The following is an 18,263-nucleotide window of genomic DNA, read 5'->3' on the forward strand; positions in this document are numbered from 1 at the left end:
TCATGAAAAGAAAGGAGTAGCATATATTCTGTTAGTATTTATATCTATAAATATGTATTTGTATTTATAGCTTCAGAAAGACAAGGTTTCTTCTCATAAATTCAATTTTATAGATTTATGACATTTGTTTTGACTATTCTTTAACATTCAATGTGTTTCATTTCAAAACTTGTGTTTTTCACAAAAGGTGTAAAATAGCATATTTCAAATAGAACTCAGGAAATAAAAAGGTAGCAATAAGGTCTTCCAATGAAACTCATCAACCATGAGAATGTAAGATATGAATCTTCCTATTCTTTTATGTTATAAATAAGCTTGTTAACATATTAAAAATAATGCTGTGTGTATAATGAAGCTTTTTCTTCACTTAAAATATACTGACTATTTTTTGGCAAGTTATTAAGTCTTTGTAACCATTTTTTGTACGTGTATAAATGCTTTATGAGAGGTTGTGTCTATTATTCCAGTGTAGAAAATACCTATTCAAATTGTATAAATGACAAAGCTGATGTAAATGTTCTGAACTCGACCACAGGGTAGGACACTGACCCTATAATCTAGATCATGAATTAGTCAAGCATAGAATCAAGACAATCATTGTAAAACATTAAAAAAAAAAAAGAGAATGAAAAGAACAGAAATACTTACCTTTACCAGCTACAGGTCAGCAAAGAAAGGAGAGAGAATATTTAAATAAGTTAGGTATACACACATGCACACATATTATATGACTAGCTGTTTAAATTTTATATTACTTTCTCAATTTCTACGGATGAGTCCAAAGGTGGATCTGACAGACTGTCTGGAAAGGAGAAGAAAGAATGCTAAAGCAGCTGAGGCGGGAAGGAAGGCTCTGAACTAAAGCTAATTAGGGGCAATTCAGTGGCAATTCTCTGATGGAGGTTAGGAATAGCATTCTTCTGATCAGGAAGAAAAAAGTTTCCTTTTCTTTTGGCAGTACTGGGTTTTAAGGCCTTATGCTTATTCCGCCGTTCTGTAACACTCCTCAGTCCATTTTTCAGATAGATTTTTGTTTTTGTCTGAGGCCAGATTTAGACCATGATCCTGCTACCTGTACCTCCTGCAGAGCTTAGATCAGCTCATGCATATATGCGAAGTATGAGAGTAGGGAGAAATCAGTGTTCAGGAGTAATGACAATGGTGTCCAAATTTCACACAGCCTGGAATCTGGCTTGTTTCCAGCAGTCACCATATAAAAATCTCGTAATTCATAGCTTATTATTTAGAATGTTAAGATTTGTGGTCCAGAAGTGGAGAATTCTAAGCTGAGATTAAGGACAGCTTCTTCTACTCAACAAAACTTAGATGCAAAGCACAAAAGGCTAGAGCCATTTATCTGCATGTCTGAGCAAAGCTTCAAGATATTTTCATAAAGAAACCTACAATAAGAAATTATACTATGCTTTTTCAGAAACTGTCATCATAAAGAAGATCTTTATAGCAACTAGAAAGAAAAAAAAGAAAACTTGTATAGAGGAACAAATCCAAATGACAACACATCTCATAGGATAAACAAAATACAAGCTAGAAGAAAGGTGAGAAATTATCTTTAATGTACAAAAAGTATCTTTCAAATGCAGGTAAACAAAGACTTTACACATGTAAAAGAAGTTGAGAGAAATAATTACTGAAAGGACTATAATATATGAAAAGTCACAAGGAATTGTTCACAAAGCAAACTATAAAAGAAAGAAATACAAAGGGCAAAATAGGCAGGACATCTTCAAAAAAGACTCAACTTGGAGGGCTTACACCCCCAATTCTAAGAGTTACAAAGCTTCCATAATTGAGACAATACCAAGATAAACAACTTGATCAAAAGTAAACTCATATTGTCAGTTGATTTTGGCGAATGTACAAAGCCAACTAAGTGGGTAATAACCTTTCCAATTCATGAGTATCCATCTGAGACCCAGAAGCAATGATGTACACGTCAACGTGTAGAAAGGTTAACTCCAAGTAGGTATACAATGTAAGAGTTAAAACAAATAGTTCCAGAAGACAGTACAGGAGAAAACCTTTGTGATTCTATGTTAGGCAAAGAGTTCTTAATAATAACACCAAAAGTATATCTGCTTAAAGAAAATAGAAGCAAGATGTCCATAATCTTAACATGTAGGAGGATAAGGCAGGAGAATTGTGAGTTTGAGGCTGTCATGACTCATAATACATAAACAAAAGCAAATAAGAACAAATAAACAGATGAACCTTGGCAAAATTAAGAATTTCTTCTTTTGAAAGATGATATTAAGAGATATGAAAAGACAAGCAGAAATGAATTGAAAATATTTGCCAATTATGTATCTGATAAATATTGAGCCTTTAAGGAACGCTCAAAACTAGATTATAATAAGAAAAAAATTGTTACAGTCTAGGCATGGTAGCATATACCTATAATCCCAGGTACTTGGGAAGTGAAGACAGCAAGATTGTAGTTTGATACAAGACTGGCAAAAGCATGAGCTATTATTGAAGAAAAAAGAAAGGAGGGAAGGAAGGAAGGAAGGAAGGAAGGAAGGAAGGAAGGAAGGAAGGAAGGAAGGAAGGAAGGAAGGAAGGAAGGAAGGAAGGAAGGAAGGAAGGAAGGAAGGAAGAAAAGAAGGAAGGAAGGGGGAGGAGGGGGAAAGAACAAAAGAACCTAGTTATAAAATAGGCAAAATATTTGAAGAGAACTAACAAAGCAGATAAATGATAATCAAATAACAAGCACTCAAGATGAGCATATAAGGACATCCTTTTCCAGCTGGCTCATACCTTTAATCCTAGCTACTCTGGAGGCTAAGATCAGAGGATCATGGTTCAAAGCCAGTCTTGGCAGGAAATCCCATGAGACTTACCTCCAATTAACCAATCACAATCAGAAGCTGTGGCTTAACTGCTAGAATTTGAGAGTCTTGATTTAAAAAAAGCTTAGGGACAGGGCCTAGGCCCTGAGTTTGACTCCCAGACTGGCAAAAACAAATGAAAACAGCTTTTCTCAGCTAGATGCCAACGGCTCACTCCACTAACCTTAGATAATCACAAAACTAAGGTCTAAGAATATGAATTCAAAGCCAAGAAGAGCTGATGGATCCTTGAGACTTCTTTCTCCAATTAACCATTGAAAAGCTAGAAGAAGAATGGCACCAGCCACAAGTGAAAAAGCCAAGTTAGAGCTTGAGGCCCTGAGTTCAAGCTCCACTACTGGAAAAAAGATGAGGAAGAGGAGAATATTTTTCCACATAGGCAGCCATTAGAACGTATAGTAAGATTCAACAGCAGCACCAACCAGAATGAAAAAAGTGAAAATTGGCTTAACCTAGAGGAAAAAACTGCTCTGTGGAGAAGATTGTACAAAAGTTTAGCAGTTCTGAATAAATAAAGAGTTGGGACAACTATTACCTAGGTAATCTATCACTGGAAGAGTAAATAGGAAAAAAAGATGTGAATAGCACAGAATATGTAGCAATCAGGAGAATGAGAGAGATGCACACAGCGAAACATGAATGGGAATTTAAAACAGAATCCCCATGTACAAAACTACTTTGCAAGACAAAGAGCTTCACTATAGAATTATAGTTCTTGACCTAAGGAAGAGAGACTGACTTACAGAGACAGAAAAAAAGTAAAGTTGTAAATATGCAGTTTTGCATAGGAATAAAATCAGAAGAAAGAACAGCATAAATCATCCAGTGGGAGGAAAATGACTTAAGAGTAAGAGCTATGACTACTTTTATGCTGTGGTGGAGGGTAGAAACTAAAATGAAGATACAGAGAGATAAAAAGTTCTGGGTGAGTGTTGATGGAGTCTTGTACCCATGCACTCATGGCCAATGGATACACATCCAACCAACACTTACAGAAGTAGAGAAGCAATGCTTGGGGCTGGGCTGGGTCAGAAAGACCTAGATGAGCCTTCCAGTGTTCCCCTCACTGTGTGGTATTACTTGAGAACATTCAGCATGTTATTCTGCACCCAGGTGCAAAAGTCTGCTAAACATGGTGTAGGGGAAGCAGAGGTGTTTCTACTTGAGAGAGAGAACACAGCCTATATGAACCTTAATACCACACGTTGTGGCTGGTCCAAGGTTATGAGCAATATAAACCATATACTCTAGGCCGGTATGGACAGGTAGCATTTAAGATATAGATGCTACTTTCAATGATTTTATAGGGATTACATTTTATATAATCCTCCCAGATTATCTGTTTACTCAGGGAATAAGGAAAGGAGAGGAGGGAAGGGGAAGTGTCCTGTCTTGACTAAATTGATATCTAAGACTGAACTGTAGGGAAATTCTTCACTGTTGCTTTGTAGCCTATTTGTAGGACTAGGCAGAAATGAAAAGAGATACTATCATGAACTTTTGTTTCCCTTTTCAAGATGACAATAGCACTAATTCAAACATAGAAATAATAATTTTTGATATACAATTAAAATTAATATTCATTATTCTTAAGTAATTTTTACAATAGTTTAAAAATGTGCTCCAGGTAAATTAAGGTAGTCTATGAAGATGGTGTGAAGTTTTGAAGGGAAAATAATGAAAAAGAACTTATATTCACCTTTGTTTATTTGGCCTAAAGAGCCTTTAAGATACTCAGCTATGATACTGAAGGGTGTGTCAATAAAAGAAGAGAGAGTGCTTATGAAAAGTAAAGGAAGAAAGTAATGCATGTCAAGATGTTGCTAACCCAGAGAGGAATCTTGACAATTAAAAGAAAGCATTGAGGCTAAAAATAAAGGCAAATTGATTTATTACAGGGAGAACCAGAGAAGTTTTACAAAGGAGTATAATAAGATGAGATATTTGGCTTAGTAATTATTAAAGCTACATTTGAAACTGTATTTTCCACTATGACACACTTACAATTAATCAATAAGAAATTAAAATGAACAATAGCAAGAAAGAAAAAGCCACTTGTGTTCCTGTCTTTGGGTTCATTTCACTTAACATCATCTTATCTAGTCATATGTACATAGCTTTTGACCTTTTCTGCTTGTCTCAGACATATACTAGTTATTTCAAATAAGGGAAAACATAGGACCCATGTTTCTTTGGGCCTGGCTTACTTCACTTGATATATTTTTCTCCAGGTCTGTCCATTTCCTATCAAATGGGGCAATGTCATTCTTTCTAATGGAGGCATAGAATTCCATTGTGTGTGTGTGTGTGTGTGTGTGTGTGTGTGTGTGTGTGTGTGTATCACATTTTCTTGATCTATTCATCTGGGTTCGTTCCATATCTTAGCTATGATAAATAATGCTGCAATAAATATAATTGTGCTGGTACCTTTAGTATGGTCTTGTTTGTGATCATTTGGGAAAATGCCCAAAATTGAGATTGCTGGGGGGTCATAGTGGAGCTCTATGTAAAGTCTTTTGAGGAACCTCCACACTGCATATTTATAATGTACCATGTGCTGTTTTGTTTCTTTGTATGTTCCTCCCCTGTGGTATAACCCCTGTTTTCACTGTATTTGTTGCCAGTGCTCTGCATCTTGTATATATACTTCTCTAGCTTGGGAAGGGAAAGGAAAAACAAATTGCTCAAATAGGGATACAGATCGACCCACTGTAACAATGAGATATACAAGATACTATGTTAAAAAACGAACTTTACAATTTAGGCAGGGGGGTGGGGAGGAGGGGGAAGAAGAGAATGTAGTTGTGGAGGTGGGAGGGGAGGGAGGGAAGGGAAAAAACAAAGGAGGAGGTAACAATGCTTGATAGGAAATGTACTCATGACCTTGCTCATGTAACTGTAACCCCTCTACAGTATTTTTATAATAAAAAAGTATTACTTTCTAAAAAATTAAAAGAAATAAAATGAAAACATATAGGTCTTGATTTAGAATAGTACTCAAAAAAATGACATTTGGCTTTTGGAAAAAGAATCTTGGCATTCATGATACTCTATCATTCTACAACAGAAAAAAGCTCTATTATCACTGGGTACTGTTAAGAACAAATGTACAAAATGATTTCCTCATCATCTGGTGCTCTGGAATCCTATCAATAAAAGTCTGATTTTGAAATATGTGCCGTTTTTCTACAGGACATGTAAACTGAAATTTCAGCAAACTGAGTAACACTTGAGAAGTCTTGCATTATTTTCTTATGTGCTCTTGAGATTCCCAGAAACATACCAATGCTTGGCACATCAATGATTAGAAACACAGGTGTCCTTTTCTCTAACTGAATGTAAAAATTAGATAACTGATTCTATGACAATGAATAGGAACTATTTTAGTTAATTAGGAATCAGTGATGTAAACTAGAACACTAAATAAATTTGTCTCAATTTTGTATCTTATTAAGGTTATTAATTGATAATCAAATTATTTTTAGCACAACTTACAAAGCTGAGCATCTGCATGGAGAGTTCCTCCTTTAGGATTTAGCTTCTGGGTTTGGACTGCAGGAACTGGTTTATAAGATTGACCTGTGGCACGATACATGGCTTGAACCCATAATATTCTGTCCTGTTCATCATCAGTGGCAAATACTACAGTATCTCCTTCTTTAACAGCATTAAAAAACATCTGACCTCCTTGAAGACCTGTGGAAAAAGAAAGGTATTAATATGCACACAATTGGCAAGTTTTAGACTCACTAACTGGCTCATGGATATCAATGGATTTGAAAATAGCTGCTTAGTTAATTTGTTCTTGAGGATCAAACCCACCATCCAAAACTTGAAGGGAAAGAGCAGCATAGATTCCACCATCCATAACTTGAAAGGAAAGCAGAGTACAGATGAAGCTTCTATATCAACTTAGAAACCATCCCTGGCTCAGGGACACAAAGTCCATGAGACAGTGGTACTCTGTCAGACAAAATAAACACACTTTACAGAAATGATAGTGTATTATGACATGTCATGTGCTGGCATATTTACCATCTATACATAGGAGACATACAGAAGTTATGCATGCATTGCTCATGTTCTCATATAATTTCTCTATTCCAGTCACTTTACATATTTCATTTCTGTACTAAAATATCAGAGAAGGTAAATCATGACTAAATATAACCTCAAAAGGACATAATTTGAAGGTTCGTGTTCTGCCTAGTCATCTGAGTGAAAAATGCTTGAAAGCAGAGAAGACATAGGTTTCCTGTAGCCCTTCTGCCTCCATGCCTGCCAGGAAAGTGGCTCTGCTTACACTTACCTGAGTGGGGATCTGTGTAATCCACAGTGTAGCCTTCAAGCTGCATTAACTCTTGCGGTTCAGACTTCTTTTCTCTATAGCTGCACATAGCAAAAGTGTACTGGCTAACCTGGTTGTGGAAAAAAGGAAAAAAAATTACAGATTGCTCATGTCAAATTGATCAAATTTAGCTTTGTCTTTGACAAAAGACTCTTCAGCAACAGTGGCTCATGCCTGCAATACTAGCCAATCAGGAGGCTGAGATCAAGAGGATTGTCAGCCCTGGCATACATATGAAACCCTTTCTTATCCAAAAGCTGGACATGGTGGCATTTATCTGTCATCCTAGCTATGTGGGAACTGAGATCAGGAAGTTGACAGGCTCAGGCTAGACAAAGCAAAAAATACTGGTGAGCCTCCATTTCAGAGGAAGAGGCTGGATATGCTAGCATATGCCTGTTATATCCTAGCTATGGTAGGAAACAAAACCAAAAAGATCATGGTCTGGGCATGAGCCTGGGCAGGAAGCAAGACACCATCTCAAAAATAGCCATGTATAAAAGGGTTAGAAGTACGCCCACTGGTAAGCTCTTGCTTAGCAAACAAGAGGCCCTGAGTTGGAAACTTATTCTGCCCAAAAGAGACTGGGCTTTCCCAAATAAGAAATACGATGCAGAGCTTGCATATGAATGATTCTATTTCCATATTTGTTAAACACATTTCAGAGATCAAAGCACTTTTCATTTCTCACCGTGCAGTTAAGCCTTCCATATGTCTAGCATTTCCCAACTCAATGACTCCCTGGTGAAGCTTCTGTGAATATTAATAGAAATGCCATCAAGAACTATTCTGGTGAAAGTCAGTTTGGAACCAGTAGGTTAAAGAAAAATTGGCTCCTATTACTTGAATGTTTCTTAACACCTTTAGGATGATAACACAGATTGTAAATTGAGCACAATAATAGTATTCTCAAATTCACCTAATCATGTGACCACAATTAAAACATGCTTACTACAAGTGTTTTAACTTCCTTAAAAAGTGGACATGAATAAAAACTGGATGTTGCCCGCCTGACTAGAAGAGGGATGGGTGGGGAAAGCTGGAGATGGTAAAGGAAGGGTGGAGAAAGCCAGTGGTAGCCCCAGAAAGGTCTACTCTGCCTCTCAGTTCCTCTACTGTTAACTGGCTTCTTTCCTTGGGCTGACATCGCACTTGACTACACCCCCAGCTTCCCACAGCGCTGAAGTCACCTCTCTGATAGTCTTACTTGGGCTTTAAAATGTACTTGAACTAATACTGTGTCCAGGGAGAGAAAGTACCATCAGTTCAGTCTGAGTCAAAAGTTCACCTAGGCAGCAAAGAATGCTCAAATCCTACGTTAGGCAAATCCTTGGAAGCTCACCCCAAAAAGAAGAAAAAAGGTGCTGTTCCCAGCAGGAGAAAGAGATGTTTGGTGGATTAATAACCATATAAAAGCAAAATATCTGAAGAGACAGATTCTGTAGAAATAGATTAGTGTGAATTATTTCACCTTTCCATTTTAAAATATGAAGTAAAATTAAAGAAACAGAAGAATATCTTTCAAGATACAAAGATTAATTCAAGAAGACCCCGAAGGAAGGCCATTATGAAAAAAAATTAACATGAATTACACTTAATGAACAGAAGCCCTTAAGCACACACATTGAGATTTCCTGGAGAGGAAGAAATATTGCCTCTAGTTAGAACTCTGAAGAAAGTGGACTGATCCAGTAGTAAATGCTGTATTGTTTTGTATGCATTCTTTTAATCTAGAGAAATGTCCTCAAATCACAGGCCAAGGAAACAATTGGACAAATGCTCAAAGATGTATATACAATGAGCTCACTAACATGTAGCATGGAAGAAAAAAACTGGAGGCACACCTGAGTACTTTGGTTAAAATACATTATGGCATGTGGTACAGTATAATACAGTATAATACTGAGTCCTTAAAAGAAATAAGATGATATTTTTCCTTAGGTACAAACATTTCTAAGATAGAGTATAGCATACAAAAATCAACGTTAAAGAAAAGTAAATGCTAGGGCTGGGAAGTTGGCTCAGTGGTAGAGTGCTTGCCTTGCATGCATGAGGCAACGGTTCGATTCCTCAGCACCAGATAAGCAGAAAAAGCCAGAAGTGGCACTGTGGCTCAAGTGGTAGGGCACTAGACTTGAGCTGAAGAGCTGAGAGCGCTCAGGCCCAGAGTTCAGGCCCCATGACCGACAAAAAAAAAAAAAAAAAGGAAAGTCTTTCATTGGCAAACATTGTACATATTAAGGTATTTGCAATGCTGATTATTAGGTGGTAAGATTATAGGTGATTTACAATTATTTTTCAGTGTTCTTTCTTTTTTTCTAAAACAACAGGAGTGAATTTTGATAAATAAGAATAAAGCTATTAAAATGAAAACATTAAGTTTTATTGGAAAAAGCAACATAGACGCCTCTTAATGCTCATTCCTGCTACATTTCTTTTCCTTCTCTTTCCTCATTTTACAGGTTAATGATGACTGCATTTCTCCGTCATGAAAGCATAAGACTGACAAATGGATGCTACCAGCTCCCATAAGGTTCCAGTTTCCTTCTGTCAAAATACCTGACTGTGGGAGCTAGGACTAAGACTCACTGGCAGGATGCTTGACTAGCTTGCACAAGGCCCTGGATTTAGTCCTTAGTTTTACAGGAAAAGAAAGCCCCTTTATACATGTGTCTTTTTTTTTGTTGTTGTGGAGGGGGAGCTAATGGTAGAGGTGCAATGGTACAGGATAAACAACAGCGCACTATTCTAACAAGGAGCTAATTTTCTGGTTTGGGTACATGACTCAAATGGTAAAGCATTTGCATAGCCCGTATAAGTACCTTAGTTCAATCCCCAGAAAAAGTTCAATAATGTATTATCATGAATATCTGTGCCATACAGTTTGATGGAACATGAGAGCTTCTGGTATCACTTATCTTTGCAAAGCCTGGTGCTTTCAATCTTTATGTATTTTTGCCAATTTCAACGTGGGGGCAACAATATCTTAATGTTCTTTAGGTTTATAATTTCTATGGCCAGTGGGGCTGAGAATATTCCCTTATGTTGATTAGTCCTGTGAGCTTTCCTCTTCTTTTTCAGAGAAAGTCTTTATCAGTTTACATTTCAGACCCCTGTGCCTGCAATGGGTGAAAAAGCCAATTCCTGAGATATGCTCCAGGCATATGTCCTATTGTTTTCGTGAAAAGTATGTGATTTTTTTCTTAAATAATTCATAATATGTTTATTGTTATTGTAAAGGGATTACAGTTAAAGTCAGGTAAGGAGTAATTTGTCTTTGAACAGTGTCACCCCTTTCCACACTTTCTGCCTGTTTTTCCTCTTTCTGACCTCACCCACAAATTGTCTATCTCATTCGCAACATATTCTAGTGAGTATCACTGTTGCATTTGTTCACCCCTTTCCCACCCTTTCTGTATGTCCTCTCTTTTCCCTCCCAAAGACAGATAAACTAATAGAAAAGACAAAAGGTAAGAAAACAAAAAAAGCAACAAAGAGGTCTCTAGACATTCATACACAGTGAGACCAAAGGCTATTCTTAGGAGAGAAACAGAAAGGGTCAACAGCTATGATAAATAATATTTATCAAAATGAACTTTCTTCTGTGATTTCCTTTTAATGGCCTAATCCCTTCAGCAGGCCCTCTTGCCTTTATTTTTTTTTTTCTGGACACACTGCCATATTTTCAAGTCTTTCGACTATGCTTTTTTGGCTCACAATTCCCACTATAAGCTTAGTCAAAAGCATCCAGCAAAACGCGGGTCACATTTAACTAATGTGCTGCCTAAATTTCCTTTACCAAATTTATTAGTCCATCACCTTCAAGTTCATTTTACCTCAAGTTTCAGGGCATGGATAAATTCTAGAGAAATTTCACTATAATGTAACATGAATAGCACCATTCCTAAATAGAGCCGCTTTTCCTATATGAAACTTCATGAAAACTGTCTTTGTTGACTATGTAACTATCAATATCTTCAATTTCCAAGCTCCCACCAGAATTACCTGATGAACTCTGTGACAAAATACTGGGACTTCTTTGACCTGTATCTTCAAACTTTTCCAAATTCCTCTCACGGTCACTTCTGAAGTCTTTGGGCCCACAAGATCAGTTTTAGTTCATGGTGACTAAATATTTAAGCAATATATATACATATGTAGGTGTATATACCACATTTTCTTGATCCATTCATCTACTGAGGAGCATATGGGTTGGATCAGTATTTTAGCTATGGTAAAAAAAACAGTTGTGCTGGTAGCTTTAGTGTGGCCTTGTTTGTGGTCATTTGGGTAAATGCCCAGAAGTGAGATTTCTGGGTTTTAGGGGAGTTCTATGTGTAGTCTTTTGAGGAACTTCCATACTGCTTTCCAGAGAGGTTGAACAAGTTTACACTCCCACCAACAATGTAGTAGCATTCCCTTTTGGCCACATCCCCCCCAGCATCTGTTGTTACTAGATTTCTTGATTATGGCCATTCTAACTGGGGTGAAGTGGAATCTTAATGTTGTTTTGATTAGCATTTCTTTTATGGCCAGAAATATTGAGCACTTCTTCTTATATCTATTGGCCATTCTTATTTCTTCTTCAGAAAAATCTCTCTTTAAGTCTTCAGTCCACTTATTAATGGGTCATATTAAGTGAAGTAAGCCAGACCCAAAGAAACATGTGTCCCATGGTCTTCCTTATTTGTTATAATTAGTATATATCTAGGATAACCTTAGCAGATGAACAGAATAGCTCAACAGCTGTGCACATATGGACATATAATGATGCTAAGAGAAATGAACTCTAAGACACAAGAGGTTTTTCTTTGTTGTTGTTTTTAATGTACTATGTGATTTCTTTTTCTTTTGTGTTTTTTTCTCCCTATGGTTTATCTCTTGTCACTGTATTTGATTTGGTACCCTGGGTATTGTATATATGTTTATCTGAACTAGGGAAGGGAAGGGGAACAACAAAATGGTGAGAAAAAGGACAAAGCGGGAACCTATGCAACAGCGATCCAATATGTTGGAAACAATCTCTATTACTTGGGGGTGGGTTTGATTGGGAGGGAGGGAAAAAGGGAGAAAAATGAGGGAAGGGGTAACAAATTAGTCAAGAAATGTAATCACTACCTTATTTATGTAACTGTAACTCCTCTGTACATCACCTTGACAATAAATTTTTTATTTAAAGGACTTAAGGGAGAAAAGATTTACTTTAGGTTAGGGTCTATATGTTTCAGTCTATCATAGTAGGGAGAGCAAGGCAGATTAGAATAGCTAACATTTTGTGTGGAGGGAAAAAGAGAGCACACACACACATATACATACACATACACATACATACACAGGATGAGAGAGAAAACATGTACACTAGCAGACTCGCCTTCTTTCTATTGCATTGAGCTGGTGTTTATGGGATGGTGTTGCTCATATCACCAAAGGCCAGTAGGTCTTCCCTCTTTTTAGTTGATCACCTCTGGAAATGCTCTCACAGACACATTTAGAAGTGTGCTTTGCCTCAGTACTTAAGTATTGAAACGCAATGACAACTAAGATTACTCATCTTAGTAATTTAGACCTGCTCTATTGCCTAGTAATTGGTGCTTTTAAAAGAAATTAATATTGTATATTTGCTTTAAAAGTTCTGGATAAAATTGGGTGTAAGTGGCTCACACCTGTAATACTAGATACTCAGGAGAATGAGATAAGAACATCAAGGTTCAAAGCCAGCCTGGGCAGAAAATTCCATATGACTCTTGTCCCCAATTATCCTGAAAAAAGCCAGGCTGGAAGCATGGTCCAAGTGATATGGTGCCAGCCATATACAAAAAAATGCTCACTGAGCATTCAAGGCAGAATTTAAGTCCCAGAACCAGGAAGAAAGAAGGAAAAGCTCTAGAATAAGACAAGGAAGTCCACATTCACCACTTGTGTCCAGTATAGGTTGGGACGTCCTAAGAAGACCAACTAGGAAAAAAAAAGAAATATAAGGCATCCTCCATGTAAGAAATGAAGAAGTTAAATTGTCCATGTTTACGGATGACATAGTACATATAGAAAACCCTACAGAGCCTATTAGAACACTGGTTAAACCAATAAATCAATCCAATAAGTTATAGGATACAAAGATAACACAAAATAAGTACAATTTCTCTCTATATATCAATAGTGACTAAACTGCATAAAGTATTTTTTAAAATAGAGTTTACAGTAACAACAGAAAAAATATAAACTACATTGGGATAAAATGTGAGTAATTTATTTTTGCAACAAAACCTATTCAACATTGACAAAAGAGATCAAGGAGATAGATGCAAAGGGGAAGATACCTCTTTTGTTTTAGAAGAATTAGTATTATTAAAATGTGTATGTTCTTCAAAGAAATTTTCTATCTTGAATCTGTAGAGATTCCATAAATATATAAGTATCGTTCTTTATTATAGTGGGAACTATTTTTAAAATCTTGTTTATTTTAATGCCTCAGAATATAAAGTACAGATGGGAGAGTAACAAAACACCACTGACGAGAAACAGAGCTATCACTGATGCTCAACTGTCACCTGACTCCTGAAACAACTAAAAGAAGTGTAATTTGGCCCTTGTAATACATGGGTTCCAGGGGCAACTTTCTATTAATATGATTGTTCTAACTCACTGATTTTCATTGTTTCCTTAAAATGACACCATATTTCATTCTTCTTTTGATTCCTCAAGCATCTCCAAGAGAACCTAGTTTCTTTTTCAAGGTCTTGCAAACTTACATTCCCAAGACTGATTCTACAAATCACCCACAGTGTAAAACTGGGTGAATCTTTTTGTAGCTACTGTTTGCTAGCTGGTGTCCAGACCGTGCTTGATCTGGGGACATTGTACTCTGTGCTGTCAGTTGACAATAATAGCTGAAGTATGCTGCTGAAAGATTAGCTATAGGAACTAAAGGTTTACCCTGCACCCTGGGCTCCTGTTAGGGGAAATCCTACTGAATTCACTTGATCACCAACATCACTATGTGCCAGGGAATTACCCAAACAGGTGGCCTGGCCAGCTCTGATCCAGGATTAACTTTCATGCACAGACTTCCTTTTTGTATTACTGAACAAAGCTTATACACATTTCTAGAAAGACATTGAAAAATCTCTTTGATAGAAAGCGCAACAAAATCATAAATATTGAATATTCTTGACCAGTCTACTCTTAGTAACTTCATGAAGCATAGATTTGCTGAGAACTGGGGACAGCTGAGGACATCATTAAATTCCTTTTCAGCATCACTCCTTCCCACAGGGTACCTTAACTTCCGTTGCTGTGGTCCTACAAGGTACCTGCATCTGGTATAGAAAACCTCCCATTTTGTTCTCAACTGACAACCTGTTCGACACCTGTCCATTTCCATGCATGTAAGTGCTAGCTATGAGATCTTAAGAGACCACAGCTTTCAAATTTGTATGTCATATTCCGACTGCAGGGATCATGTTAACAGCTGGCAGCTTAGCAACTGCCAACATCTAATTTCAGTAAAGATTAAGGCTTTTAAAATCCTTAGCTGGAAATGTTCTTGGCAGAGGCCAAAGGTGCTGTTGGAGGTTTTGTGTTTTTTTTTTAATTCAAGATCTTAATTTAATCAACAAAAATGAACATATCTTCAAGACTCTGAAATATCTGACAGGAATACATATTTATTATTAACTATCTTGACCAAATGGCATAAGAAAGATCCAGCAATCACTGTACAAGTTAAAGAATGGAAAAGTGATGTTTATAAAAATATGCTTCAAGTGATCTGCATATATTCATTACTTAGCAAGTATGTAGCTAGCTCTTAACCTAGGTACCAGGCAGTGGTAAACAGACTGAAAGGAGGATAACAACATTATTTTAATGGGGTGGCATACACTCTAGGAAGAATAGGGAGAAACATATAAAGGCATCAATAAAAACATCATTTTAATCGGAATTCGGGATATTTGAAACCAAATATGGCCAGCTGATGACTCACACCTGTAATCCCAGCTATTCATGAATCTGAGATCTGAGGACTAAGGTTCAAAGCCAACCAACACATCAAAGTCTTGTAAGACTCTGAACTTATTTCCATAAGAGGAGGCACAGAAATGGAGGGACAAAGGGTCAACAAATACAGCAATGCTACTCACTAGACACTATGTTGAAAATGAACTAGACAACTTGGGGGTGGGAGAGGAGGGAAAAACTGGGAGAGAGCAAGAGAAGGATGGGGGGACCATTATCCCAAAGGAAATATACTCTTTGCCTGAATTTTGTAACTGTAACTCTTCTACTTTCAATAAAAAATATTTAATTAAATAAAAAGACTCATCTTGAAAAACACTAGCAAAAAGCTACAAATGTGTGTGTATGGCTGGGGGGTGGCGGCTCCATGAGTAGCTCCATGAGTAAACCAAGTACAAGCACTGCACATAATGTGGATCAGAAGTTTAGAGGTGAATAGATGCTTCTTAGAGATAGGAAGGCTTAGGGCCAGAGTATACAGGGTCTTCTCTAGGTCGTGTCTATTGGCTATTCTAAGGGCAACAGGAAATTGCTGGAAGGATTTTTGTGAAAATTGTTACAATGTGTTGTGCTTTGAATATATTCTGGCTATTGGAAGAATAGGTGTTAGAAGAGTGTTGGACCAGGTGTGGGGTGTGGAATGCTTGTATGATGCTGCTACTGCAGCGTTCTATGGGAAGATAGCGGTGGCTTCAACCAGCCTGTAATCAGAGATGAAGAGAAGTAAATATCAATAATGCACTGCTGTGGCTATAAGATCAAAATATTTTCTGATGACATGGACGTAAGGTAAAGATAGAAATCAGAGATGGCACACCTACATTTTCTTTGAGTATGTTCACATGTAAGTACATTACTGGTTTGTACAGAGGTTTGACAGGGACCCAAATTAAAGGAGAGATGCTAATTTGTTAGAAAATAAATATGTAGTCAGTATTAATTCTGTGGCAGGCACATTCTTTTGCTGGGGATTGAATGAAGATGAATGGTATGAGTACATCCATGTACATGATGATATATACACACAGTCTTCAAATAATGTCTTTTAAAGCAATTTTCAAAACACATTAAGCTTACATAAATTTAATTCCAACTTTCTAATATAGGACAATTGTCATAGGCCTCTCTTTCTTATAACTATGAGATATATAAGAACAGTTATCATTTTTTCCGACAAGCATTTTTTTCTTAAAGAGAACACTGGCTATAAATGAGAGAGATTTTTGCATCAGGAACAGTGACTGATCAGTATACAACTGCCCGTACTAAAAACTCAGACCTGCTCCTATTCCACATTATTTCCTTTTATAATGTTAGCTTTTGAGATATAAGTAAAGGCTCACTTTAGAGTATTTTTCAGGAGTTATTTTGTTATCACTAGCAAATCATACAAATTATGATAGCCATCATTATCATTAATTTTTTCTGTGAGAAACCCAATTATCTACTGGTTGGCACACACCTGTAATCTCAGCACTAGAGGATGGAAGTTCTGGGGCATCCTGGGATACAAAGAGAGACTATCTCAAAAAAAGATAAGGAAAGAAAAATAACAAAATCTGCTATTGCAAAGAAAAAGGCTATTCTAAAATTGAATCTAAAATAAAAATTATATTTGCATATTGTTTTGCTCCAAAAGAAACTCTGTAAGCAAAACAAAAAAATCAAATTTCTTTTCCACTAGGTAAAAAGAGACTTAATATACAATTATCTGGAAAAAACAAACACATGACCAATGAAAAATTACAGAAGTATGGAATGGTTCCATTAGGAAGGATCGAAGAGTATCTGTGCACACTCATATAATGACACAAATTTTGGTCTTGGCGACTCAGATATTTTTGAGAGTAAAAAGGGAATAAGGCCCAGTACCGGGTAGGAACATTGGGGAGAGCCATTTCATTTTCTACTATAAAACTGTATGGCTTGATAATAGACCTCACTAATCAAATTAAAACATATAGATACATGTGATTTTCTTTTTAAAAGATTTTTATTTTATTTTATTGTAAAGGTGATGTACAGAGGGGGGTACAGATACATTTCAACAAATGGTGCTGGCAGAATTGGCTGTACACGTATAGAAAAGTTAGATTTGTTATATATCACCCTGCACCAGAATCAATTCCAAATGGATCAAAGACCTCAAGGTAAGAGCAGACACCTTGAAAATATTACAGGAAGGGTTAGGGGAAACACTAGGGCTCCTTGGCACAGGTTGAAACTTCCTAAATAAAAATCCAGAATCACAAGAAATCAAAGAAAGGCTAGACAAACAGCTACAAGATCAATAGCTACAAGATCAATAGAAAGCCCACAGATTGGGACATCTTCACTAGCCATACAACAGACAAGGGCTTTATATCAAAAATATATTTAGAGCTCCAAGAATTAAACCCCTCAAAAGCAAATCCTCAAAGAAAGAACCACCCCATTAGAGATTTCTTTGGAGAAGAAATAAAAATGGCCCATACCTGAAGAAATGCTCAATATCTCTGGCCATAAGAAAAATGCAACTCATATTATTTTCTTGATGTGACAGAAGTGTGTTTATTTACTTCCTACTATCCTACTGCTCAGAACAAACATCAGCTGATGTCCCAAACTAACCCTGATCCCTATAGACTGACTTCACATTCTGCATGCAGGAAATGGCATAGCCACACAGGAGTCTGCACTGCCTCAATGGACCTGCATGAGTGCTGGAACTTTCAGAAACCAATAAGGCAGAGGAAGCCATTTCTTTATGTTCAAGGCAAATCCTGAGGGCATCTTGCTAACAGCGCTCATATGTCTGCAGCATGCACAGATCACTCAGTGGCAGTGGCATGGCTGACTGTTTACATCCTGTGCCAACTCAGCTGATATGTAATTAACATTTTGTCTTGAGAGCCTGCTGTTGTTTGTACCAACTTCAAGTCATGATTCTGACACACTGACAACAAGCAGGGAACACTTGATACAGGGCCAAAACAACATACTACTTCAGTTTTCTAGGCATGTCATGCAGGAAGTGGCCATCTTGAGCAGAG

General features: G+C 36.9%; 1 protein-coding gene across 8 annotated transcripts in view; it reads right to left on the reverse strand.

Moving 5' to 3' along the window:
- The window catches only part of Cadps2 (calcium dependent secretion activator 2), a 423,408-nt gene that overhangs the window by 137,587 nt on the left and 267,558 nt on the right, over window positions 1–18,263 (reverse strand). For all 8 annotated transcript variants that reach the window (XM_069996657.1, XM_069996656.1, XM_069996659.1 and 5 more), the window contains exons 10-11: window positions 7,177–7,285; window positions 6,363–6,563 (exon numbers count right to left, since the gene is read on the reverse strand). In XM_069996657.1, the coding sequence (XP_069852758.1) occupies window positions 6,363–6,563; window positions 7,177–7,285 (310 nt within the window). The remainder of the gene's footprint in view (window positions 1–6,362; window positions 6,564–7,176; window positions 7,286–18,263) is intronic.

This window comes from Dipodomys merriami, unplaced genomic scaffold (assembly GCF_024711535.1).
Source record: "Dipodomys merriami isolate MVZ:Mamm:240054 unplaced genomic scaffold, mDipMer1.0.p SCAF_5, whole genome shotgun sequence".
Lineage (NCBI taxonomy): Eukaryota > Metazoa > Chordata > Mammalia > Rodentia > Heteromyidae > Dipodomys > Dipodomys merriami.